Genomic DNA, 27,031 nt, shown 5'->3' on the forward strand with positions numbered 1-27,031 from the left:
GAAAATGCAATCGCAACCACTTGCTCTCTTTACGCGATAAAAGGCAGAAGGGCCGCTGACAGCAATCCAAGCAGGTTCACAGCAAATTCTAAGAAAAATAAACCACCTTCGTTTGTTGGTGGCAGATGTTTTGAAAAGTAGATCTACTTTGGGACAAGAAAATGTCAAGTTACCCCTAATTACGAGAAACACAATGGATTATTGGTGTAAATATTTGAATTCCAATTTTTATTACAGGGCATACGATATACACCATACAGACATCAAAGCCAACACAGCAGCTTCTTCTGTAAGCAGTAAATCACTGGTAAGACTAACACGAGCATTTAGCTAATTTTGTTGAACCAGCTGCAAGACTTCTAACTAATTTCAAACTGTAACAGCATAAACATGACGTAATGGTGACGTCTTGATGTTTACTCGACGTATTCGAACGGCTCAGGTGGTTCGGGTTCATCCAACTCATCAGATTCTTCCTTCTTGGGACCAGATGCTGAGGTGACATGGAAAAAAATCATGTTCACTTAAGTTTATTACTCATAGATGTTCATTAAGAGCACGAGGTCAAATGTGAATAATGGATGCAAATGCTAAAAAGATCTTTATAAGAATTTACCCAAAACCGGTTCAAGCAGGTCCTCCGGTTCACCAGACTTCTTATCTTTCAACAGGATTATTCCCCCAGTGGACAGCTAAACAAACATGACCAATGACCACATCAGGTCAGTTACAACTAACAGGTAGGTAGTTTTTTTATTCCCGTTACTTGTTGAGTGATAAATATACCTGATTCTAAACTTCGACAGATTGATGCCGTCTGATGTACTTACTGGTTTTAAAGGTGCGTATCTACTGTCTTCAGGCATGCTAACCACCTTCAGTTGAGGTTGAATTGCCCGACAAGGGTTTTTTACCATTTCAAAAGGTGGTTCCTCTTTGTCCTTGGCTGCCTCCTTATCTTTAGCTTCACTTTTCTTGGTATCCGAACTAGTGGAAGGTTGAACGGTCTGCAAAATAAAGTAACATCAAACAACTAACAAACTAATATCAAATCACGATTCGACAGTTGAAGTTTTGCCGTGTTTTTACATGTTTCAGTTTCAACATTTCGCTTAGCCTTAAACGATGAACATTTTAGATACAGTTGATATCAGCACAGGAAAAGAACCTGATTAGTTTCCATTGCTTCAGGCTTTGAGGCACTCTTCTTAGCTTCAACTTTTTTTTCATTTTCATCCTGAAACAAAAAGTTTAACCGATATAGTTAATCCAGTGCCATACACGCAAGTTCTGTTGAAACGACATAATTTAAGTTACTTTTGTTTAAATTCTGAACTTAATGCCAATGAATAATGATAATGCTTGGAAATTATGGTCACCAGATACCGAAACAACCTTTCCAACTAATGCAGAATTCGCGCAACAAGCGATTAAAATAAGCAGATTACATTGACGGATATATTAACAAAATATTGCATGTTATAGCAGTAGCGAAAGTGTCATGCAGCCCACTCCCGGGCGTGAATGAGTTACACACTTTATGTCATCACTAAAAGTAAAAACATGCCGCACAGTCCACGTAAAACAGTACGAAATAGAAGGATGTAGGAAAGCACACACAGTAAAAGTGTTTACAGTCATGTACGTAGGTGTCACTTCATATAGTAATTTCAAGACAAAGACGCCATACATCATTGCATTAGCGAAAAATTCCAACTTCAAACAACAGTTGCTTACCACTTCCATTTTTTCCTCCACCGTGCTTGGGCGTGACGCAGAAGTTGATGTAGAAGCTTTGCGTTTTTCTTTCTTTATCTCTTTCGCTTTAGCCTTAGCAGTGGTTGATAGCACAGCAGTTTCCACTTTCTCCGCTTCTCTGCCTTTCTTCTCTTCGAGCAGAGCTGGGTAAGCGTACACACTTGGCTTGGCGTTTGACCGAAACTCAACTTTCGGCATCTGCAAGTACGTAAAAAATAAGTCGCTAGATGGAACAGTTGTTACGCAGAAAACTTCATCGGGTGTGTGGAGAAAATAAGAAATACGTCAAATTTACCCAATTACCCCAATTTAAAAAAAATAGAGAAAAAAATTGTTAATAACCAATTTTTAAACATCCAAAAAGTTGATTTGATATACTGTAGATCTGGCATCCCACTTTGACATTTCCGTTTCAAACTTAATCGGAAACTAAAGCAAAAAATAGGATTCGCAAGACAGTCAAACAAGAAAAAACAACTTCACAGGTTCTAAAATGTTAAATTCCAACCACTGTCGCGTCCGTCAAATTTTAACAACAAAGTAACGAGCATGGCGAGTCTAAACATCCAGTCTAGCTCGATGCGCAGTCGCGGCCAGCGCCTGCCCAAGCGAGGCAGCTAATTAGATAACTACATTAAGTAAGGAGAAAGCACTCACTTTCAAATCGGCGTTGAGTCCGATAATGGCCGACGGGGTGAAAGTGAGAGACAGGAAGTGAGAAAGCGGGAACCAGAACCAAAACTGACAGAAGACCAACATCCCGACGACTGAGGACATGTTCACATGACCGGTGCGTGATTGCAAAGAGAGAGTGACGTTACGGCCACCTACAAATTGGATATGATGAAGTCGCAAAAATATAAGCAAAAGGCACCCAACAAGCTGTCGTGGCCTTTCAATTTTAATTTTCTATCTTGACCAGTGAGGTTGTTTCTCAATAAACACTTCCAAAGAGGTTTTCAACCCTTTCGAAGTTTGAAATTAAGAAGGGCATGCAGTCGGGAGCAGACAGTTGGGTTAACTTTAACCAGGAGTAAACTCGGATAAAACACCTTGCGCTGCACGCAATACAGTGCCGGTACGGTATTTGCACACGGTCTATACACCAGTGTCAACCTTTGAGGAAACGATTCATGAAGACAAGCTGGCCTTCTTGATTGACGAAAACAATTTTATTAGCATTGGTATACTCTAATAAATCTTCTGCCACGAGGCAATGACCGAACGGTAACTTACTGCCAGATATTACACTACCGCTCATGACCCAGCATTAGACGCTAGTAGCTCGTGTGACGTAAACTTGACGTAGTTTAATCTGAGATTAAGTAAATCCGACTTTTTACATTCCAGCGTAAGTAAAAAAGGCCAAGACTAACTCTGAGTCTATAAAATGGGAGTTTTGCAAGCGAACTAACCTTCAAAATCTCGTGCAACTGTATTTACGTAACCTACCGGCATCAATGATTCCCTGGGCAAGTATAGCTCCAAATTTCGCCATGACGTCATCGTGCTTATCGTTGACCACTTTCCGGTAAATTTCTTTGAAAGTTTTCACCTGAAAGACATCAATGTGTTTGATGAAAAATAACTAAAACGCAATTATTAAAATGGGATGTAAATTAAAAATACGTAAAATAGAAAGTAAGCTGAAGTTTTTCGTTAAGTTTCATCCTGCAATTATTACCCAGAATCATACAGACGATATACTGTACTTGACAGTTCTACAAAACCATTCACTTTACAAAGAAAGTTTAAATCTATATTGCCATTGTTGTGTTAATTTAACATGGTTAGTATTCAGCGACAAACCAGCCATACTGCTACTCGCATGAGGTTATGTATACAATGCTTTGGTCGTTACAGGCGTAATAGTTTCAAACAGTCCATACAAAACACGATCAGAGGATACCCAGCGCACCTTCAATAAAACTGTTATAGGAAAATCGTGATCTTACTTATATCCGGTGACCAATTGATTCTACAATTTTGACTTTAAATAAAAGTGTTATAAGAGGTAACAAAGATAAGACTTGTTTAAAATCCTTAGGAAAACGACAGAGACAATTTGGAAACTTGTATAGATATGATTACGGTAGGTTATGTTCTTCACAAACTATATTTTTGCCAAATTAGAAAATCTTTTACGTAAAATGATTCTAGTTTTGAGCCACAGAAAACAACGTAACAATAGCCAGATTAGAATTGAAATAGCTCATTATATCACATTCTGTGTACGTATTTACCACATAGCATTTCTCTTACTATTTTATTTTATAAAGAAATTGCGTGAGACATGATATAAAGGGGATGTCATCAGTAAGTTAAAAAAATAGGAAAGTTTTGCGGTCGTAGTATGAAAAAAACGAAAAAGAGACTTGAAGAAATCTCAAACTGCAATTTTTTCTCTCAACCCGACTACTTATTTTTATCCATATCGGTGTCGAATTAACCCTACAATGATGAATCGTGTCGACGATACTTTCTATATTTGGCTAAAATAACCTGTGGTCATATTTTGGTTGTATTTATGGCAAAAGCTTTTGGGGAAATCATATTTATTACTTACTGTTAAAGTGTTTGTGCTGTTATTTTAAACCTTTGGCTTTACATGTGGGAGGGTGCATTCTATGCATATGGTAATGCCAATTAACTTTTAGAGGTATGCGGGGAATCATAGAGCGGGAGTCAATTACGCAACTAAAGTAGTTTCAGAATCAAGCGCAGTGGGATTGCAAATTATGGTTTTCAATCGCATTCCCACCCAAATTAGGAAGACATTTTGCAGTGCAAGAAATGCTTGCAATTGTTTTACAGCCAGTAGCAACAGCAGCAAGCATAGGGACTATTCGTTTACCTTATGCTATCGACAGCCAAGGTTGCCAGTTTTAAAACGTTCTTGTACATCAATTCAACTGAGCGCAGAGATTTATTCCATCCCGGCAGAGTTTGTTTGGCAGAAAATAACTTCGCGTGACCTCCAAGGTTTCACAAAATAACTTACATACAACAGTTCAGCGTCATGAATTGAATCGTTTAAACGTTTAAAGTGCCCAATGTGGTCCTAAATTTAGCGTTAACAATGTCGTCGAATGACGCCAGTTGGTGCTTGAAAAGTGGAGAAAACGTCGAAGACATGCAGCGCGCATAGCACTTCATAGGGCTTAGCAATCTTAGTTCGTTTTTTAATCCCCAGAGCAAACAAAAATTAAATCCCACACACACCGCAAGCACGAATAAGACGTCCCAAACCTTGATAGTGAGTTTCAGGAAGTTAGTGAAACAAAGCAAAATACGACGGATGATATCTATTATATAAACCTCGTGCGGGTGTTACTGGAAATAGGCTTCCGCAAATACTAAAGTTACTTGGCACGAGCCTCCATTTGACGTCACTATGTCAACGCAAAAATAACAAAGGAGGAAACACAATGGCATCAAACAAAGTCGCTTGTGGTCAAGATGTCTTTGTGAGTGTGGGACAACGCCAAACGCGTAGGCCAACCCAACCTGAAGCGATCACGAAAAACGGAACAAGTGAAAAAGTTGGTTATCGCGACAAACTCTTGACTAAATCAACTCCGAGTGCGGGCACTGTTTCTGTTTTCATGAGTAATTGCCATTGAATCTTGAACGGGATCTTCCCACGTCCGCGCAGGTTAACTAAGGCAGAGAGGGCTTGAAAGCTCTTCCGACTTGATGTTGTCATAGTGACGTTTATTATTATGATGTAACAATTGCGTGCGGAGAAAGTAGAAACATTGCCTAAGCCCTAAAGAGTCACTAGACGTCTAATGAAACGCTGTTTATGGTATGGGAAGGGGTTTACCGCAAACCAAGAAAAAAGTTAAATATTGGAAGTGTCAAACAAAGCCTATGTGTGTATGCAAGATCGTCCTTCGTACATCTCTATTTGTCCGTCAAACACACCCCCATTTTCCAAAAGTCTATCGGAATAAAATCTAGTTTAAACAAAGTATAACAATACGCCTATGAACGATTCCTAACTTTCACAGTGACGCATGCACACGTCATAACATGTACTTGTACGGTCATAGAATTGGAACTAAGATGCAAAAAAAGAAATTTTCCTGGCGGTTATTATTCAAAAGGTTTGTACAGACTGCGTAGGTATTAGATTTTTCGTCGATGACTATTCTGTTTTCAATTATTGGGTAGGGCAGGTGAGAGTTTGCAGGTGCAAATGTTCAGTTGCTGCAATTCCAAGAACAAATCTGCAAACTGAAGGCAGTATTACCACCTGCCGTAGGTCGGTACAGTTGTGTAATATTTTAGCAAATTGTTGCTACGTGTGCGTGCTACTGAGTTCGCGAAACTGCAAACACATTTTCTTCAACAGCATGGAATGAAGCTAAAAAACATGTTTGTCGGGCGACATAATGTATAGCTACATATTTTTAGAGTTTAAAATCGATTACGCAAAGTCTATTATCTAATACTGCATTACCTAAACCTGTGAAACAAATAAAACAAAAAGAATACCAGGAAAGCTAGGAGTTAAGCAAGCGATGACGCTTTAATTCGGAGGAGGCAGTAGCACGTCTAAAGCAAACATATCAATATTTGCCGATTAACTTACCAAAAAGCAAACGTTCAGCAGAAAATAGCGATCTTACGCCGAACAACAAACGTAATTGCGACACTTTGTTTACGCATACTCTTACTGTAACTGCATTGGTTGATTCGAAATACGCATTGTAGGTAGTTACTGGAAAATTAACGTTAGGTTCCGTTGTTACAAATAAACGACTTTTACTAACTCGGAAGTCTTTGATGAATTCAGTAAACCAAGGATGCAAATACCTTAGGACAGGAGGCTTCGGTGTGCTGTATGGTGATCATAGCAGATGCAATTAGAGCGCCTTGCCTAACGTAGTTGACAGAATCACTGGTTAGAGGCTCAAGCAAGCCAAGTGCGTCCTGCAGGACCAAAAAACACAGGTTTAGGTGTTGGCTTTTATACCGAGTTATTCTAGACAAGCGTTAGTAGATTGGACCTGCAAGGTGAAATCCAAGGCTGGTATCAAACCAATCCAACTGAACGCGCATTTGCCACGTTTGTCTCTCAAAACCATTTCAAACTAAGCCTAACTGAATATCGAGAAATCTTCACCTTGTTTCCAGTGCCAGCACACGATATTCCCAGCGCCATGGCGGATCCGTACCTGACATGCGGGTTGTAGCTCTCCGAAAGTAGAGACACGACGCTCGGACATTGTTCTGGAGTCCTGTAAAATAATTTAGAGAGTTAACGATGGGAAAGTGAAAAATATTTACATAGTGTTAATTTGTATCTTGTACAAGGCCTATATCTAATAGCTAATGTTATCTTAGCTTTATGGCGGCAATTAGCATATGACACAAAAGTTTTGTGGTATATATGTTATAGTATCATAGCATAGCCATAGGCCATAGAGAAGGGTGCAAACAATTCGTACAGATGAAAAGAAAGTGACAGCTTAGATTCAAATGCGTGTTGCTTACATCGAATGCAGCGTTTATTATTTCGTTTCTGAGAATTTTGATAAAATTTGACACCGATTATTTGAAACCCCGTATATTTAAGCAGGCGATTATAAGCAAGATTCATGTTGCTGTTGTTATTTATTAGTTAAATTTATTTATAATTTTATTTACATTATTATTATTATCATTTCAATTATTGTCAATTTCTTTCAATATTAACTGCATAGCATTGGCATGTCGCAATGCGACCGCCAAAGTACAACACAGTACAAATGGCAGGGGGTATGGAGAAAAGACTACTCCATTATCAGTGAAATAAGTATACCACCACAAATCGGTGAGGCATGGTTGTAAACAAAACTCTGCCGAAAAAGAAAAACAGTTTCGAACGACTTGGGTTATACCCAGAAAGTAGGGAAAATGATTTTCACTCATCCAAAAGGTTTGGTTGAATAAAGCAGGAAATGGGAGAGGAAGACGAGGAAATTAAAAGAGCGTTTTTGGATGACGTGCAATGCATTAACACAAGCAATCAATATACCTCTTTTCGCTCAATTTTATTACGACAGGGAGTGCACATGAAGTAAAAGGTATTTTTGCCAACTGTTGTTTATCCGTTTCACATATCCACATTTGGCTTGTTTTCGCCTGGGAAGCTTAATTAATTTTCAAATCTACATTCAAATTTTAGCAGGTGACTTGTCATTATATACCTGATTAAATAAAAACTTGAGAAAATCCCTGGATGTTCGCCCTGTGTCCAGGTTTTGCGTAGTTCGCGAAAATAAATTAGGTTACAGAAAGGTTACTAGCCCGATAATACGTATTCGATATAAAAAAAAAGTGAAGAAAATCACAATAAAAGCTATAGCCTAGATACAAAAATTTCTAAACGTCACTGAAACAATCGACTAGAGATTTGCTTTGGATATGTAGGACTCGTAGTGGTTTATTTTCAGTAAAACGTATTTAAAAATTAGATTACATGACGTCAACGCGAAAAGGTGTGTTATTATCATTCTTAACCATCAAATAGATTTGTTTTAAACAACAAACCATGTATGGTACAACATTAAAATAATAACACTTAAATAGTTCAACTGAAATCCATGGCTGTGTTTCGAGCGATGAAAAGGAAAGGCGCAATTATATGCAGATGCAGAATGCCTAAAAGCAGGTGTTGAGCTGTGGCAATGAGAAAAACACCGTCTTTGAACACTGCGGGAACAATCGACCCTGTGGCCTAATGGATAAGGCGTCAGCCTCCGGAGCTGAAGATTGTGGGTTCGAGTCCCATCAGGGTCGCTACTTTTTTTGTATATGGTTTGGCTTCCATAGAAATGGTAAAAAGTTTCATGCAGTTTAAATTTGTGCCAGGTGGTATTACGAACGTTTTATAACTTGGTGTACAGAATTTCTTGCGAGTAGAAAGTCTGCCAATAAATCACCAGAAAAAATCGTGTGTTTGAAGCGAGTTTTTGCAGTTTCTTTTAAACCTAACTTGAATTTTATAAAGACTTTTTCCATACCCATTAACCACCTATCTTTAACAACAGGCTGGGTGACCTACAACAGTGAAATGGTCACTTCCAAGTAAAAATACTTTTTAGCCTACTGCAAATAAAAGCAGTTACAAATTCGTCAGTCTGCCTTACAAACCAACTGGGGAACGCTTTCTTCAAAGCAACTAAAGAAAATAAGTGTTGCAATTTGTCACTTTGTGCAATAGATTTTCCATCCAAACACTGAAATTGAAACTAAATTTAGTTAGGTGCAGATATAAGCGTCTTTGATTTTCGGTCAAAACAATGTTGACTCGATTTGCTTAGCTTAAGAAAATTAAATGTGATTACTACGAAATCGCATTAAAAATAATTCCATGATTCGTGTTTTGTGCATGATTTCACTCAGTATAATGCTGCTGAGAAGGCATTTAAATGACGGCCCATCAAAATCTTGGCTTGGAAGTTCTGACCTGAATGAACAGGCAAAAGCAAATCGAGGTTTAAACTAAGTTAATCTTCCGGCAATCAGTGATGACTCACACTTACTCAAGTGAAGACAAGTTGCAATACATTTAACATTTTCAACAAGTAATTCACTGAAAACGCAATATTTTGATTTTCGAAAAAAGAAATCGGTTAAATTTCAAAGTCTTCTCTTGTGTGTCACAAGAGTTCAGATCATAGGCGTACATAACAGAGCTGGACAAATTAACCCAGAAAGCATTGTTAGTTGGCTAGTTAGTCTCCGAGGGACTACGCAAACCGCTCGTAATCAGAATACAGTGGGACCTCGTTAATCCGGACCCCGAACAACCGGAATCCCCGCTATCCGACACAAAACTGCCGGGAACGGATTTCTTTCCATGCATTTTACCCCTTTAATCCGGAAACCCCACTGTCCGACTCCGACACAAAAGTTTTGGAACAAATGTGCTAAATCAATAGCAATAAAATTCGATAAACCGGATTATTAACAGTTAAGCGAAAATGATTCACGATTGTCCTAATACACTATGTACACTGGGTAGTTAGTTGACGAAACAATAGCCAATTATCTACGCATAATAACGTTGCGGTCTTTAATGATTCAAAAGTACAGTACTGTACAGCATTGCGCTTTGTAAAAAATTTTAGCCGCACAGCTTTTTAGTCATACTATGAAATACTCTACAGTATTTTAGAAACGAAAAAATAAATTGTTCATCAACAGTAACAAACAACGCTTCCGCGGTCGCAAAAAAATACGTACATTACATCGGTTGAGTGCGGCAATCTATTGAAGACATACTGCTGCAACTCAATCGTGCTATCAGCTTTTGATATCGCATTGCGCAAAGATTGGAAACAGGTCAAAGAAAGTTCAAGACTGCTGGTCCCGCCGGAATGCTTCGCCATGCAAGAGCGGTTGTCAAACCGATTTGCGGCCGAATGTTCGTCACTTGGAGAGCATTCGTCTTTAATACGGTGGTTCTGGGGTTCGACACTGGGTCGGATCATACAAAAAATATAATTTTATTTTAGTTGCTGTCCAGCCAGAAAGTCGGTACTTAGAATTGGAGTAAGGTGCATACTGCGTTTTGTACACGGTGCTGCATTTGCAAGATTGATTGATTTTTTACTTTCCGATAATCCGGATACCCCGCTAAACCGACATTTTTTGACGAAACGAAGTGGTCCGGATTAACGAGGTCTCACTGTAGTCCGGAAATATCGGTTAAATATTCGCGGTGCCACAATCACAATATTTTATTAAATACTGAAACTGCGACAAGATAACAGCAATGTCGCAAAAGGCTTCAAGGCGAAAACTTCGTGGTATCCAACTGAATTGTTAACAAACAATGTACACAACAGGGATGCACTTTCCTACAGTGTTTAGCGTGCCATTGCCTGGTACAAACACGTATCACGTTTCGCGAGACAAAAGTTTATCTGATTTCTATTGACGTTACGTGTGATGACGTATATTGGCAAAACGATGTGCGTAAAACGATATAGGCTAATAAATAACGTGATTTTAGTTGCACCAAGTAAGGTAAAACAAATTTCCGTCTGGTACATAGTATTAGCGACAAATTTTTGTTTCGGTTGTAAGATGTCATGTGTAGATTTTTGGATACCATGAATGACGAGTCCGTACCTGCAGGACTTCACTTTGCGAAGTACCACAGTAGTCAGAACACGTACCTACCTGCAAAGGACCAACCCAACAAAGACGCAAAAATGATGATGCGTGGCAAATATTAGCGTATTTAGGGGGGGGGGAATTGGGCCACGACCCCCACACGAACCCAATTTTTTGGGGTCAGAGGCATTTTTATGTCTTCGTTCTCCTCCTTCATTGCATTTACTTGTTTACGACCACTAATCTACTATCACCTATAGGAAAACATATAAAAGACGGCAATACTGCGTTTCAAAATCCTTGCATAAGGCGTTTCAAATTGTACACTATAAATTGGCAACTATTGTATGTCTAAATATGAGAATGCAGTTCATTTTAAAGCGTTTTTTGAGACGAAACAACCCGAAATGTTTGCGCTTCGCATATTTTGGGTGGGATGGACAAAAGCGGGATTTTGAGATAGGGCTTTTAAAAACTTCTGTCTTTTCCCCTTCAACACAATTCTAAATACGCCATTGGTAACACACAATGTACATTTCCTGAATTCCCCTGTCCAAACCAATACGTTTCTGAAGTATACAGTAGCTCTATCAACAACCTAAACTAAACCAAGAGCGGTTGAACTGAAATATAGGTTCATCGTAATCTACATAACCAGCGAGTTGCGTTAATGAACGTCAATGATTTTTGTACAATTGAGCAAATAATAGCGTTATGTATCACGCGGTATAATATATTACCAACACTCACAAATAAAGAATCTAAAAGCACAAGACAAACGTCTTAAAAATGATAGTTTTAAAATTACTCATTACAAAAAAGTCTGTTGTAGACAATTTTGTTTGGTTGAAGGTTGTGCTGGTGAAAACATTCCAACACGATGACTGTTGGTTATAGCAAGGCTGGGATACCGAACCCACATGACACCCCCTAGGGATACGTTTAGGCGGTCTAGGGTTACCTATACGCAACGGGGGAGAATTTTGTGGTACATTACAGGCCAGGTGAAAACAAACAGGGCAAAGAAACTACGAACAATCCTTGATAAAGTAACAGTTAGTTTGGATTATGTTAGGCCACGCAACACTTCGATATGACATACTTCAAGTTGGAAAAACAAGCATGATAAGTTTTGCTTGACGCGCGAAATGACATTATACTCGTTTCACACTGAAAAAACAGGACATGATTGACGATATTTTTCATATAAAGTTTCGACAAAATCACACCATACACACAACTTTGCATATTAGCGAGCTTGGTACGATAAATTAATTATTTACGATACCAACAACACTTTAAGGGCAATTCCTTTGTGTACCATGGACAACAAAAAAGTTAATGTATTCGCTGATCGCAGACAAGTCTTTTTTCTCCAAATGGGAGAAAAAGGCCGCGTTGACACAACATGATCGACAAATCTAAGCGTGGCGCGACAGTTTCGACTTGAGCTCAGGGCAAGATAGACGCTGAGTCTGTGGCTAACATCTTTGGTAAATGCATGTTTATTACGATTGAATTGTTTTACAGATATGGGAGATCGGTGAATTCAGCTGACTGAAATCGTCGATACGAATTACTGTTTGAAACTGTTAATTTTGAAACCATATCATATAAGAACTACGCAGAGTACAGTGGATTACCCAGAGAGTGAATCCTCGCAAAAATTTGGAAATTTTACAGAAGAAAATTAATTGAGCATTACGATGCGACTTCTGATCGACAAGAACTCAGCGTTAGCCGCCAAGCTGAGTGACAATGCGACGGCGGGTAGCCTTGAACTTAACCACAGCAGTTTGCCACTAAACATTAGCCAAGGACAGCAAGGTAAATACTTATCTCAAAAAATTTGCCGCAACAGTGTTTCTATTTTTAATCCAAGCCGAATTTTCTTTATTTTTCATAATTCTTCATACTTTTTAGACCTTCCCCTTAATTGGGGAGCGTTGGGGATCATTCCAATCATAATTCTGGTCGCCATGGGCAACGTGTTGGTCATAATGGCGGTCATTCTTGACCGAAAATTGCGTAGCGCGACCAACTGCTTTCTAACATCCCTGGCCGTAGCCGATCTGCTAGTGGCACTAACTGTGATGCCGCCAAGCCTAGCAATGATCATTAACAGTAAGTTGAGTGCAGTAATGTTTGTAACTTGGTAGATACCGATTCGACATAGGGGTGGTGTGGCCACCAACACAACGAAGCTTATATGGACTCAAAAAATTACGTCGGTTACTTTGTTACATCGTGGTTTACCACCTAGCTATATCACACTTTAGGTGGGGAATAATGGTATCTAGTTTGCAAAACAAGACCCGATATGGGCGGTCGAGATAAAAATGCAGTCGTTTTTATTGTTCACCGCCCATATACACAGAGTGACAATCAAGGGAGTTATTAAATGTAACAATAGTTAAACCATGGTGAAGTAAAAATCCACCAGAACGTAAAAAAATTTAGAAAATGAAAACGAAGTATTCGACAAAGGGATTACCACGAATCCTACAGAATGAACTTTAAGGTTTGCGTTAAAAGCACGTATTGTTTAAACGTTTACCGAGACGCCGCAGGTCAAAATTCCGCTTGTCAAACGCAGACCGAAATATCAGAGAAATAAGTCGGGAAAACTTACCAAGCGTTTTTCAGCGCACATAAAAGTCCTGTAATTCATATTTGGCCACAAGTTTAGTGTTCAAACAAAAAGCTGACATGATCGAATCCTGCGGTTTAAATATCAAAGGCACATCAGGTTATGGTGAAAGCACACATTCGACCTCTGCAAGTCGCAAAGGGATACCGGACCTGGTTCGATCTTTCAGTAAATCGGTGAAAAGGCGGCGTGCTTATGTACACAAGGACGTATTGTGGTGGCGTTCAAGTTGTCACAAGGTAACGCAAAGCAAAGCAAGAGCGAAATATGCCGTTTATTCAATGTTTTCTAAGCTATACCTATTTTCAAAAATTTGTCGTTTCCAGATGTAATTTGCAATTTTCGTAACATTTCGCTAAATTACATTGAATATGTTAACAGCATTCTTCTGCATTTTGACCATTTTAAAATAATATTACCATATGAAAAACGACAATTTCTTTCGAGCGCCAAGTCCAGTTTTCAAAACCTCAGTGAATTAATAAACAACAAATAAACGAAATAAAAACGAAGTTTCAATACGTTCTCTTCTTTCAATACAAAACTTAATTACAAAATATTTGGGATTACAAGTCGGTCCATGTAATTTGCTTTCATAAACACGACTGATATTACCAAAGATAATCGAGTTTTGGCCAAGCTTCGTGATGCGCTAATGTCAGTTATGATAAGATTGGATCAGACGGTCGGTAAGGGTCGGTGCGTTTGTCTAATACAAGGTTGAAAACAACGTCGCGCAAGCAACCGAATATGGTGCACTGTATGATGTGCGCTGCTAAAAATTTGTCGATATTGCTAGATTTTCCATTATAGTTCTTTCTCCTTTCCAAACGGAGAAATACGGCGTGATATTGTCGTAAAACCCTTGAGCCAATTATGTTTAATCTTGTTTATTTATTCCAGACTATGTTTGGCCGTTTAGTGAAGGATTGTGTGGAATCTGGTCGATGTTGGACGTCTTTTTCAGCACTTCATCTATCCTGCATCTCTGCATGATCTCCCTGGACAGGTACATGGCCCTCGCCCGGCCCTTCGATCACAGAAGACAGGGCCAGAACGGTCGGAAGCTAAATGGGTATCATTTCTCGAAAGAGGATGGCTCTAAAGCTTTGAAGAGAGTAGGAAGCCGAATACTGCTGGTGTGGACGGTGGCATTCGGTGAGTAAAGATTGGTTATCACATTGTTATTTTGACATCTTAGATAAATTGTCGAAAACATAGATTTGTATTGAGTAACATGCCCGTATACTGTAGTTAAAATTATAGTTCATAAATATTGCTATCGTTTCAGGAATTGCTGTTCCACTGCCGATCATCGGAAGACGAGATAGAGAGAATCTATTCGTGGGCGACATGTGTGCTATCAACGTTCCCGAATTTGCTATTTACGGATCATTAGTGGCATTTTTCCTGCCACTGGTCATCATGTTTATTATGTACACATTGACTATACGAACGTTACAAAAGCAAGCTCGCCTAGTTTCATCAATGCTGGTATACAACGGGAAAACCTCTCCTTCGTACGCGGGAAGACGTTCCGCTGGACGCCGCCAAAATAATTATCAAACATCAATCTCGCGCAGCAACGATTCGAAGAAGTCCTGGAAACCGGCTGGGCATTTTATTTCGGACGACGAGAGCGTGTCCATGACAGACAGCCTCAGGCCAAAGTTAGTATCCAGACAATCGTCCACAGAGTCATGTAAAACGTGCGGATGTAAGTTTGAGACAGAAAAAGAAAAAACTACTTGTTTATCGAAATTGCGGATCACCAAAGCACTCCGACGAATTCAATCCGTTGTCGGACTCGGACGAGTTTTTGGAAGATGTTGGATCTATTCCAACTCCGGAAAGAAACAAACGTAAGACGATAAACTTGTAAATTACGATAACTTCAACTTGTCAATACTACTGCTAAAAAAGTGTGTGCTTAATTACTGCACAAAAATTACCATAACGTTTAGTTCAAAATAAGAAGATATGTTTGTTAGCAAACAAGGCGCGGTACCGTGATTCATGGCATATTTTTAACTTTCGCAGGTGCACTTGCAACAATGCGGCGAAGAGCATTAACGGTAGTCCCACAGAACGTAAAGGAAAGATTTTTGCAAAGAAGTACTCGTCGTCGGTGAGACGAATTTCAACTTCTTTCAAAAACAGAGCAATGGCGAGCATCACGAATGAACAAAGAGCATCAAAGGTGCTGTACAAAAATTACAATCCCATTGATTTTTACATCTATATTCGTTGGGGGTATTAACTATACTATTAGAAACTTGGTGTAAATTAATTTTTCACTATTCAGGTTCTGGGTCTCATTTTCGTGCTTTTCTGCGTTTTCTGGTGTCCCTTCTTCATTACGAACGTACTGAGCAGACTATGCACATCATGCGACCAGGATCTCATGGGAGAATGTATGAACTGGTAAGTAGAAGCACTTGGTGTGACACCTTTATCAAAACAACATTATAACAGAATCGATTTTAGTTTTCTTGACCAAACGCTTCCATAGCTGACTATCAACCCGACAACAGCGGTTTGATATCACGCAACTACCTGCGACCGTACAAAAACAAGCGGCCCTTCGCTGCGATTGGGGTTACATAGGTTACATACATATTACATAGGTCTTGCATTTTTTGACGCCAAGTTTTTGCGTCGTGACCATGACAATAATAACAGATAGTGCATTTGACCAGATCGCTGTTCAACTTGATTGACAATGAAAGACACGTAGAGGAAAGTCGGTACGTGTACCCAATGCGAGGACATTCTTTAGGTTTAGGAAGTAGTAAACAAGTTGTAGATACGGATCATTAGGACGTTCTTAGGCCTTAAAAACATGCCCACAATAATTGACAACGCTAACAGAACACCAGAGACGTCGCTAATATTTAAATTAAAATTCCCTGATGTAATGGTTGGGGTAATTTAAGATCTTGTTTATGTCCAGGTTCGTGTGGGTGGGCTATGTTTCATCAGGTGTCAATCCGTGCGTATACACCTTGTTCAGTCGTCGATTCCGGAACACCTTCTTCAAACTCCTCCAAGGTCGATGGTCCGAGGTGAAACAACGACCGTTGAGGCGAACCTACTCCAGCCGAGAGAATCCCTCCGTAACATCTGTACGCAGCCTCGTAAGTTCCGGGCATAGAAGATCGTCAAAGTCATCCATAAGGTTGCAGCCTGTGAACTTTAAGGAAACACAAACAGACTTTGAAGATCAGGGAAATATGGAGGAAGAGGAAGCTTGGCTCAACGTTGTTAAAGCAGCAAGAAACATGAGAGAAGAGAAACTGCAAAACTTGCCAAGAATTTCATCCAATGATTTTGTTTGTGGAAGTTCAATTCGAAGCTCCTGGCACGTTACCAATCTGGAGATCAAAACTCACAGGATACAGAGTGCCTGCTCCATGAGGAAACTTTCCAGACAGAGCAACCCGATATCAGGCGTTCAGAAAATGGTTTCAAAACGCAGCAAGAGACCGCATTCAGAAAGCGATCTTAACTCGAAACAAGACTGCATAGAGCTGATAACGTTGGTTCCTGCCATTTCTGAAGCAGGTAAATATATAAAAATTTGCCGTGACCAATATTGGAGCACATCCTGAATAAAAATATCTATATTCTATAATATAAATTCACAAGAATCTATGTCCAACTATAAACTTAACTGACTGAGTGAAATGATTTTTATTTTTAGTAGAATTATCATCTACTCATGATAAAACATGGCTCGCCAAGGAAGAAGATTTCTCCGATCTTTCAGCTTCTTCTTCATCCTCGTCTTTGGACAGAGTTTGGTCTGATGGGCAAAGCTCAAGCGAAAGCTACCAGAGAGCAAATGTTGCAAATGACAACAATGCGTTCAGCGGAGATGAGATTTCACGTGAGGACTTGGATCATGAAGAAGCGGGCCATGAAGAGCAAGAAAATGAATCACCAATAAACAATTTCAAACTAAAGGAAGTGGAAAATATTCGGCTTGAAAATAATAAAAACACACCAAATGAACCGAACGGGCATGTCGAAATTTGTCTGAAGGAACGCGTTGCGTTCATAAAGAAACGCGGAAAGGTCGCAAGAAAAGATAGCGGGATGGGTGCATCATTTGATTATTTGCCTCGTGGTGCAATTGCAACTTAACCTGCAGCACAACCTCAAACATTGAATGCCGCAATATTCATGATGCACAAACAAATTCCACCTAACATCGGGCCAGTTCGTTGAAAATAATATACCTAGTCACAATTGCGGAACATTGAGGATTCGTTGGAACATTTATTTTGCACGTCGTTCAGTTTCTTCACACTACTTTTATTGTTGATCAATATGACTCTTTCTGCACCGTTACTTTATTGTTTTACTCTTTATCAAAGGTGTTATGAGAAGCATGTTGAAAGATGTAACAATTTCCTTCTACAAGGTTATCTTTCCGTTTTGTTTCTGTTTGTTTTATTTCTACTGTAGGTTTATTTTCTTGCAATGCACTGTAACATTGATGCGCCATTATTGCCGCCATTCTGATAAAATTCGTTGTAGCAAATTTCGTTTTTATTAAACAGATTAAGTGGCGTATTGCTATCGCTGAACATCTTATCAAAACAGACAGCGGTCGTCTACCAGATCCAATTTAGTCTGCGCATTAAGCACAGGTTGACGGGATCGGTTACAATCCGGTTGTATTTATGGTATTGCTAGGCGGATCTTGGAGAGCGACCATACACGTGCAACCTCGTACAAGAAAAAGTAAAAAACATGGAAAATCCACAACTAATAAGCTTTCGTACATGATACAAGATTATGATACCGCCCGCATCCACGTTAGACTAAGAAAATAATAAATCCCGTCGTAATTCTCCTGTGAGCTGCAAACTGCCACTGTAGGCAAACGCATTATCAGCAAACGTTACACAATTAGTTGAACGATCTTCTACTTCAAGATCATACTGTGAAAAAAACTAGTAAATGTAACACACAATTACAAAAAGTTTATGAAATATGCGTTACATGGATCGAAAAAAAGGTTTCAAACAACGATTAATTCATGCTGTAAGACCAATCGGTGATAATAATGATCAAGCATTGCGCAACGCTTTGCTTTCATAGTCGCTATGCTTTTGGAAGGCTATTAAGGCATCAACTGGAGATTATTGAGTTAAGGCAAGCTAACGCTTATTGAACGTTTCACGGCGTAATCGCATTTGTAACGATCGGACGAATGCTGGTTCTTTAATTTTTTCAAATGGGGTCACCGATTGGGGTTAACAAGAACGTAACGCTTCCTTATGTCATTATCGAGCAAGACCTTCTAAAGAGCCTCTTGAATAGAGTGAGACGGTTGATTTACTTGTTAATTACATTCGAATTTCTCTTTTGGAATTGCAAATCTCAAGTGATACTTTACTGTACAAAACTTTAAGCAAACTCTGTCCAGCAATAATCTACCCTTTCACGTAGCTTTATTGCGAATAAAATGAACAAATTAAAAATAGGTATAAAAACATTAACAGTAACCAGATAGACAACATTCAATCACCATCTGTGGACACAAGAGGTTTTTAACTATTTACCATGATAGCCATAAACCTGTCTTACAAAAGTTCATAGACGGTTATGAGATCACTTTTACGAGAAGTAAAATTTTTACAACATTGGAGTTTGTTTATAAGGGTCGCCCTTGTTGAGCTGCAAACAAAATTGACCTTCTCTAGCGGTGATCTCTCGTATACGGGGATTAGGCTGCAAATATTTCATTGCTTGAATTGACGTGGAAAGCAAACGCAGTTGATAAACTCGCAGGGATGATAAATACCTTTCAGCTGCATAAAGATCAAAGCCTCAACATGCAATGCCAGTCACTTTGCGTGTTCTGGATTACGTCACAAACTACGTAAGCATAAAAATTAAATTTTAAAACGGTTTAATTCGTGGCTTGCAGGAATGCTTGCTGCATACACACACCACTACAGTAACCATGTGAACACGAAGGACCTTCAAAATGAACACGACTTCAACAAGAGCAATTACAAAGCTATGAAACTAGGTTTCATATCTCGGAGTCTCCTTATGGCCTTCAGTAAATTCGCAACAAAATTACATCGCCAGGTTAGCAGCTTAATCGCGGTTAAGTTTAAAATGTAAACGCCACAGCGCATGTTCGTCAAAGCCGACCGCAGTTAATGATTAATGACAAAGAAATATGAAGCATTGAGACGTTTCTAAGTTAAAGTTTTAGAACAATATTCCCCACCAAGTTTGGCTTCAAACTTTAGCTGATACCGCTATACAATGAGTTCAAGCAAACTGACACACATACAGTATACACAGCAAGTCAGCAGTGCGTGGCATAATAGACGCCTAGAGCGTTTCGCAAATGGAAAAGTAGATACAATCTAGGAAAAAAGATGTACAACTACTATGGCTGAGTATTTAGATACATACGACTGTACAAAAAACAGAAGGGTTTGCGAAAGGGTAATTGTTTCAGTCTAAGTTTTAAACTTCGACAATGAGTCAACTTTATATTGAGATAAAATCGTTCCAGCCACAGTAATGGCATTTGTTTAGCGCCACGTCACCCGGTATCTTATTTCGACATAATGACAAAATAAAAGCCGGGAAACTACGATGACTAGATTAAAAACCAAATTATCTACTGACCCATGCCAGTGTTTAAACACAAGAGACATTTTACGTCTACATTGTATACGCTTTGTTCTGAGATAAACTAAAATACCCTAAGAAATTAACGGTAAAACTATGCAAATTGGCAAAAATTTCTATTGAAGTATTATGCTTAGACGATATTCTGTATTTTATCCGAAAGTTTGAACACTTTTGGTTCTGTGACTTTTATACAGTATTACTTTGCAAAAAATTCTACAAAAGTTTCAACTTAAGCGAAATATCACCTAACCTAAACCAACTAATTAGAGCAAACCTATATGATAAAAAGATAATGCGGTGGATCTGACATATGCAACCAGCCAACCTAGGCCAGACTACCGAAATAAGACAAGAAACGAACTTCCAACAAAATGTGTAAGGATAGGACCATGAAAGAGCAACTCAGAAAGTTACTTCACAAAAGTGAATGCTAACTACAACATCGCGGGTAGGAAACCTGCGTATGAAGAAGGCAAATAAGGGTCACAAGCGAAATAAGTTGTGGTAAAGTGGTCTTTCGCGTCAATTTTACAGACATGGATGACGCGTGGAGCAGAAGATTTTTCGAAAACAGTGACAAGTTAAATCTGGAAAGATTCTTTTACAGAGTTCACAAATCGAACATGACAACCCACAAACAAACGCATCAAACACGCGCGGAATGTATCACGGATTTGATGAAAAGCGAAGATGCATACAGTCCATAAATGTCGCTTTACGTAAGCCAATCATTTCTCCACAGCGGTTACTATAAGCCACCATACACACTACACACAGCCTTAACGACGTACCAGGAAAAAAGCTTACGCTGTAAAAATGTAAAATCGTAAAAAAACGCCCACAATGAACGGTTACGGTGTCGGCGTCAACTATTAAGCTTTAAGGGTGTTTGTCCTTTCTGCTTGTCAGTAAATGCCGGAACACAACATAAAACATGGCACAAGCTTCCCATTAATGTCATCTAAGCGCGTAAACATGGTGTTAAGTTTAATGTTAGGTAAAATTACGCTAGCAAGTTGGGTAACAAGGTGCCTGTAGTAAGGTCTATATAACGTGTTTATAGTGTAAATTTGCAAAATGTATACCACATAACAGAAGATATCTTAACTTAATTCTATTTATAAAATTATATATTTCAAGAAATAAAATATCGATTCTAATCGTATAATATCTCATTTTTTTCACGTTACATAACAACCCACACCAGCACTGAAACACAGTTCTAAGTAGCACGTAAGTAGTGAAACACTGCAATGTGCAAAAAAATTCCTATGATGTAAGAATACAAATCAGCAACTGGAAATTTATTTAGTTAGTCACCTGAACAGTATGAATCCCAGTGATTCAACCGCTGCGCGTCTTACATCGTTGTTCACGTCTGACACCTAGCGAGAGAATAATATGTTATAAATATGCGGCAGGCCATTAGAAATCTATCATCAAAAACTCGTTTCAACTTTTCTATTACAAATCAACCCAAACTTTAAGTCGGACATGTTGCAGTTCTTTAAAATAAAGCATGTTCACAGATGCATTAGCGGACGCGCAAATATTAACGATATTTCTCCGTTTATTTGTTGTAGTTAACTTACAGCAACATGCAACAGTTTCCTATTTGCCTTGTTGCTTCCAGACCCCACATAGGCCATGGCTATGGTATACATCGCACATCGACGTAATATTGGGTCTTTGTCCTTCATTAGGTTGTCTATGAGCGTATCAGCTTCTTCCATGTGTCCATACATAACCTAACAAAAATTTAACGTTTACAAAAACTTCTTCTACATAAATAGGTAAATTTGTAAACTTTTGTTATACAAATTTTTATTGTGAACTTGTGGTGTTTTTACTAAACATTGTCTCCATTTTCAAGTCTAAAATCTATTTACACAATACCAGTCAAGAAACATAATCATGTACCAAAGCAATGCCAACTGCGAGCCCCCTTATGATTTTCTCATGTTGTGTTTCTTGGGCATAAGATACCATATCTTCTAAAGCTTGTTCAGAGTTTGAACCTGCAGCCAAATGAATAGACTAGTTGTATTTGTTTGTCATGCTAACTGATAAACAGACAAAGCATTACAACTTGCCTAACATGACCAAGCCCATAGCAAGTCCTGCTGCTTCACCAGTAACAGCATCATCCTGGTACAGGTTGTTTTTCAGCAGTTCGTAGATACCTGGCATTGAAAAGATTACCATATTAGAAATTTCAAATGTCTTTTGCATTTTCAATTGACAGTCAACTAATGGATAAGTTAGTTGTCCACAAAGAGGCTTTTGATTTAAGCAATTGCAGCATTTCGTCTAGTAGAAGACTTACTATGATTCGCAGTCCCCATTGCTGCAAGACCCAATCCTAGGCACCCACCATGCCTGACAATCTGAAATAACAAAATGATGGCAAAATCAGCTCTATTTATTCATTATATATTGTTGTTAGAGATGAAAATCGGGGTTTCAATTCGAGCTATGTGTATGAGTGTCAACTTTCAGCAACACACATAAACTATAATGATAAAACACATATAATAAATGTTATATGTTTGATAAAATACTTGATCAGTTTCGAAGGGCAAAATAATACCTCGTTGGATGCAGAATTAAGCTGATTGTGGAGATAGTCAGCTACACTTTTAATACCATGATTGGCATGGATCAAGCCTAGAGCAAACAAGCCACCACCCTCTTGATAAGCGCTTCCACTAGTTGTGTCTTTTGGTAAGTATGTTGACATTAAGTTCAAGGAATCCTATAAGAAAGATGAGTTAAGCTTAAATAAAACACCAAGACTGAAAAATCCAATAAACTCAGCACTAAAACTTTTCATAAATTTTTATCACTATCAAAACACCTGGTCTTGAATAAAAAACGCAAGTATATAAATATATTGCACAATGACAAAAAGAAAAAAGTTTTTTATCAAGAGCTGCTGTTACTTTATGAGGTAAGCATTACTCAATTAGTTGGTACTAGATTTAAAACATTGCATTGCATTAATTACAGCATACTTTTTCATGGCCTTTATGAATGACACCAAGGCTGGCAGTTGCTGAAAACTTGGCCCAGTTTGTGGCACGAGACAGCCAGTCTAAGTTGTCCCTATAAAGTCAGTGTTAGTTAAGACCAAAAATTAAACATGCAATACGTATGATTACTTGAAAATTGGATAAACTTAAACTGATCAGGTAAACTGAGAAAAACAGAAGTACAGTAAATATTCTCTATCAAACACAGCCATACTGACCTCAGAAAGGTGTCAATTGTTGTACCACAGTGCATAAAACTGTTCGAAATTACACATGCATTATGGCAGACCGAGTTTCTGACCTGAATTATTGCCACATTAAAGTCATAAATATCTACTATTAACAAATCTTCTTTCAACACACTTTAATTAGTTGACTTTAACTAAGTCACTTTACATTTTAGTTAATCAATAAACAAATATTCAGAAACCTGGTCTTTGGTGTTTTTCAGCGTTAATATGTCAGCGTGGTTATTTCTGATCAAAAATTGTAAGTAAAGCTCAATGCTCTTTTCACCATCAAGGATTGATGAGAGACAATCAATCCGTTTCTTCATCTCCTTATCTTCTTCTGACATATCAGCTTTGGCTGGTGTCTGTATGATGTGATTATCATGTGTAATTACTGTAACTATATATATAACCCCTAATAAACATCTTAATTACATACACAGTACAACAATCATAATACCAAAAAGCATGTCACATAATTTATATCACAAAAACACATTTGTAATCGATGATTAAAAGAAATTACAAATTAAGCCTGAAATTTGAGTACAGTATTACAAGTTTTACGTTTAGCAGTAAATTATTTGTCACACAACCAGCTGCAAAAGTAATACACTATGCCTACATATCCTTACTTCTTCAGTAGCTGTACTTTCACCTTCAGCTGTCTGTGGGAGAGCAGAGGATGGCGCTTCGGTTGGAGCAGAGCTAGCTTTAAGAGCTTGTACAACATCAGAAAGAAAGTGTTGTGTTGCGCTATCATATAAATCAAAGGCTATCTGATACGCCAAAGAGAGTTGATCCTATGAAGTAATAAAGCATTAACAAGTTAAGGTAAAGTAAATTTAAAACGGCATTTGAAGTATCAAGTAACATATTTACTAGTCATTACTATAACCACACCGATGAAAACATTAGCTATGAGAAACCCATTGAAAATATTCTTACATGATCAAAATAATAACACTTGATGTAACATACAATCTTCTGTGTATGTTATAAACTAGGGGTGTGCAAAACAATGGCCCACGAGCCGCATAGAGCCCACCAAAGTGTATTGCGTGGCTCGCACAGAATTTCAGTGAAGCTTGACATCATACCAAATCATGCCAAATTTTACTCAACTTTGACTAGTCATCAGTAAATTTTATTACGATGACCTAAATTCTCTCTTCAGTAGTAACAGAAGCCCTAGCATTGTATGTGAAATATATATAAAGCAGTAATTATTGCTAACATAGAAACTGATAATTTCTGTGTACTTTTCCTTTTTTTTGCCACAGACATTTTTTGTTCAAAGTACCAATGAAAACTTTTTAAGATTGCAGGTGAATTCATGTAGGCTACCAATTATGACATCACATACTCTTAGACCTGGTACTAGTGCGCCAGCAGAAATAGAGTTCAACCCCCATGTAGCCCTAGGGTCAAAAAGTTTGCCCACTCGTGTTATACATGGTATAAATCAATTGAAAATTAACTATTATATGTTTCTTCAAAAAGGAACCTTACCTTATCACCACTGATTAATTTTCTAAGTATTTCTGACACTGATCCTGCGTCATTTAGGTATATCAAGCACTGACAGATATTGATGTAGTCGGGTTGTGATGATACAGTGGTGTCAGCTAAATCGAGGTGTGAATGCAATCGTACAAGAAGACGAAGAATATCTTCACGCAAACCTTTATGTTGCAGAAGACGAATGCACAATGTTGTGCAGTAGGATAGTATCTCACTCAAATTTGGCTGTAAGAATAAAAGTATCTGCTTGTCAGCTTAGATTAAGGTAAAAACTAACCGAATATCAACTTTAAACATGAATCTTTATGTTGTCATTTAATATTGCTCAATGCAGATAGAACAAAGAACAATGGCAAAAGGAAAGGTTATTTAAGTTTAAGAATTCCATTTTGAACTAGATTAGAATATTAGTTTTTAGTAGTAAAAAAGCAAAGCAAGAAGTTTAAATACCGTTAGCCGAATAGCCTTCTCCAACACATCCATCCTGCGAGTTTCAATTGCTATACCAATTGCTTGCTTGTACTGACCAGCTTCCAGGCAATTATCAAACATCCTATCCACAATTGCTTCAAGTCTTCCATCTATATCAGGTTTCATATCACCAGATGCTTTGGCATCATGTGCTTCTTGCCTAAGCTTTGTGTAATGATCAATACATTTACCTGCAACAGAACTAAGATTAAATAACTAGTATTAACAAGCATTCTTCAGACTATGAAGTAGTACAAATGGTAATACAGTATTAGCAACCACCAAAAAGCCGGAAATATAAATACTGCATGAAGCAACAAAATGATGAGCGGTTTTAAAGTGAGGCAAAATTATTCTTCCCGATTAAAAAAAGAAAATGACCTACATATTGTTGTCACAACATATTCAGAGCTCTCCTTGACATTAAATGCCTTTCCAGCACAGAGAGCATAACTCAAAGAATCTACATATGACCCAAGGTAATAGTAAAGTTTTGAAGCAAGGAGTGCTGACATCTCTCGATGTTGAAAAGATTCATCCTCATACAAAACTTCACTGCAAGGAATAAAAGCATTTGTTAAAATTTGTAATAGTAACTTGTTGAAGAATTTATTAGCACATTGTAGAATCATACATCTTTTCAACATGGTCAGATATTTCTGGCCAAAACTCCGGAACTATATCATTCAGTCGATTGAGTGCATAAATTTTGAGATCATCTTCTGGCTCATCAAGAAGAGAAATTACACCAGCTAAAACACATGACAAGTTTCTGCACATTAAACAAGATAAATACTGCATGTTGACTATTCAATAAAAATTAAAATCCGGCTTAACAAAGGTTACAGATTGGTAGAGTAATACAAAAAAAACATCATACAAAAATAAAAAAGCGTATTATCTTAGGTTATGTACCTGCTGATGTAATATGCATTGCTATAGTACCAAATGTTATCTACTAACCGTTACTAGCTAAAAAACAGTTTTAAATAATCTTTGCCGTGAAATCTAAGGAATTATAAAAGTACAAAAGTAAGAAGCAATCAACACAAAAATTTTTCAAAATGCCATAAGGAAAATTGTATACCACTTCTGTAAACTATACCATAAAGTATCAGCAGGCCTAATACTTACTACTGTATTCTGTACTAGTATAAATATTTGAACGGGGGCATAATTTGTCACACCTTTTTTAATTCAAGTTTACTTGCAGGCTAATTAGATTGTTGCAATATTTTACAAGACTAATAAGTTATATTAGTATTTATGAGACTTTTCTCAGTACGAGGGTGAAGATTATGGGCTCGGGTTCCAAATAGCGACTGTCAGAACAGCGACTGTCAATAGAGCGACCACACGACAGCGATTCATTTAAAACAGCGACTGTCAATAGAGCGACTACACGACAGCGATTCATCAAAAACAGCGACTGCCACAACAGCGACCTCACTTCTTTTATTAAATCCAAGGCTTACGCGCACACGCACTCTTTCACTCCCTCCACACATACCTTCCATCCCCCACACCTCTCTACACACGTATGCACGCACAAACAGGCAAACACTGCGTAGTGAAAGATTAAA

At 38.2% G+C, this 27,031-nt stretch overlaps 2 protein-coding genes and 1 non-coding gene across 4 annotated transcripts; 2 read left to right on the forward strand and 1 right to left on the reverse strand.

Moving 5' to 3' along the window:
* Window positions 1–198: 198 nt before the first annotated feature.
* On the reverse strand, window positions 199–26,520 carry LOC143450597 (26S proteasome non-ATPase regulatory subunit 1-like). The gene is made up of 24 exons (XM_076951203.1): window positions 26,364–26,520; window positions 26,083–26,200; window positions 25,834–26,003; window positions 25,428–25,639; window positions 24,966–25,202; window positions 24,089–24,256; window positions 23,654–23,818; window positions 23,442–23,524; window positions 23,206–23,296; window positions 22,782–22,946; window positions 22,518–22,578; window positions 22,285–22,374; window positions 22,112–22,209; window positions 21,784–21,939; window positions 21,512–21,576; window positions 6,890–7,004; window positions 6,580–6,696; window positions 3,211–3,313; window positions 2,416–2,585; window positions 1,738–1,956; window positions 1,169–1,237; window positions 831–1,007; window positions 617–692; window positions 199–493 (listed from the first exon to the last, which is right to left on the reverse strand). The coding sequence occupies exons 1-24, from the start codon at window positions 26,380–26,382 to the stop codon at window positions 417–419; spliced, it is 3,021 nt and encodes a 1,006-aa protein (XP_076807318.1). The 5' UTR covers window positions 26,383–26,520; the 3' UTR covers window positions 199–416.
* On the forward strand, window positions 8,475–8,547 carry Trnar-ccg (transfer RNA arginine (anticodon CCG)). Its single transcript has one exon. It is a non-coding gene; the product is annotated as a tRNA-Arg (tRNA).
* LOC143450458 (D(2) dopamine receptor-like) lies at window positions 12,407–18,100 on the forward strand. 2 transcript variants are annotated; one of them, XM_076951017.1, is made up of 8 exons: window positions 12,407–12,699; window positions 12,796–12,996; window positions 14,426–14,680; window positions 14,814–15,384; window positions 15,563–15,722; window positions 15,828–15,946; window positions 16,476–17,086; window positions 17,226–18,100. In XM_076951017.1, exons 1-8 carry the CDS (start codon window positions 12,579–12,581, stop codon window positions 17,666–17,668), a joined length of 2,481 nt encoding a protein of 826 aa, XP_076807132.1. In that variant the 5' UTR covers window positions 12,407–12,578; the 3' UTR covers window positions 17,669–18,100. The 2 variants fall into 2 exon arrangements, with proteins under 2 accessions (XP_076807132.1, XP_076807133.1); XM_076951018.1 differs by having other exon boundaries at window positions 17,229–18,100.
* Window positions 26,521–27,031: the final 511 nt, after the last annotated feature.

This window comes from Clavelina lepadiformis, chromosome 3 (assembly GCF_947623445.1).
Source record: "Clavelina lepadiformis chromosome 3, kaClaLepa1.1, whole genome shotgun sequence".
Taxonomy (NCBI): Eukaryota; Metazoa; Chordata; class Ascidiacea; order Aplousobranchia; family Clavelinidae; genus Clavelina; species Clavelina lepadiformis.

Excerpts from the sequence above, each read along its gene's own strand:
- LOC143450458 (XM_076951017.1), top strand. The coding sequence starts at position 12,579 with ATGCGACTTCTGATCGACAAGAACTCAGCGTTAGCCGCCAAGCTGAGT. Across the intron at positions 15,385-15,562 it reads AACTCCGGAAAGAAACAAAC|GTGCACTTGCAACAATGCGG; the intron begins GTAAGACGATAA and ends TAACTTTCGCAG. Across the intron at positions 15,723-15,827 it reads ATGAACAAAGAGCATCAAAG|GTTCTGGGTCTCATTTTCGT; the intron begins GTGCTGTACAAA and ends TTCACTATTCAG.
- LOC143450597 (XM_076951203.1), bottom strand. Across the intron at positions 25,640-25,833 it reads ATATGTTGTGACAACAATAT|GTAAATGTATTGATCATTAC; the intron begins GTAGGTCATTTT and ends GTTCTGTTGCAG. Across the intron at positions 25,203-25,427 it reads AGAAGGCTATTCGGCTAACG|CCAAATTTGAGTGAGATACT; the intron begins GTATTTAAACTT and ends TTATTCTTACAG.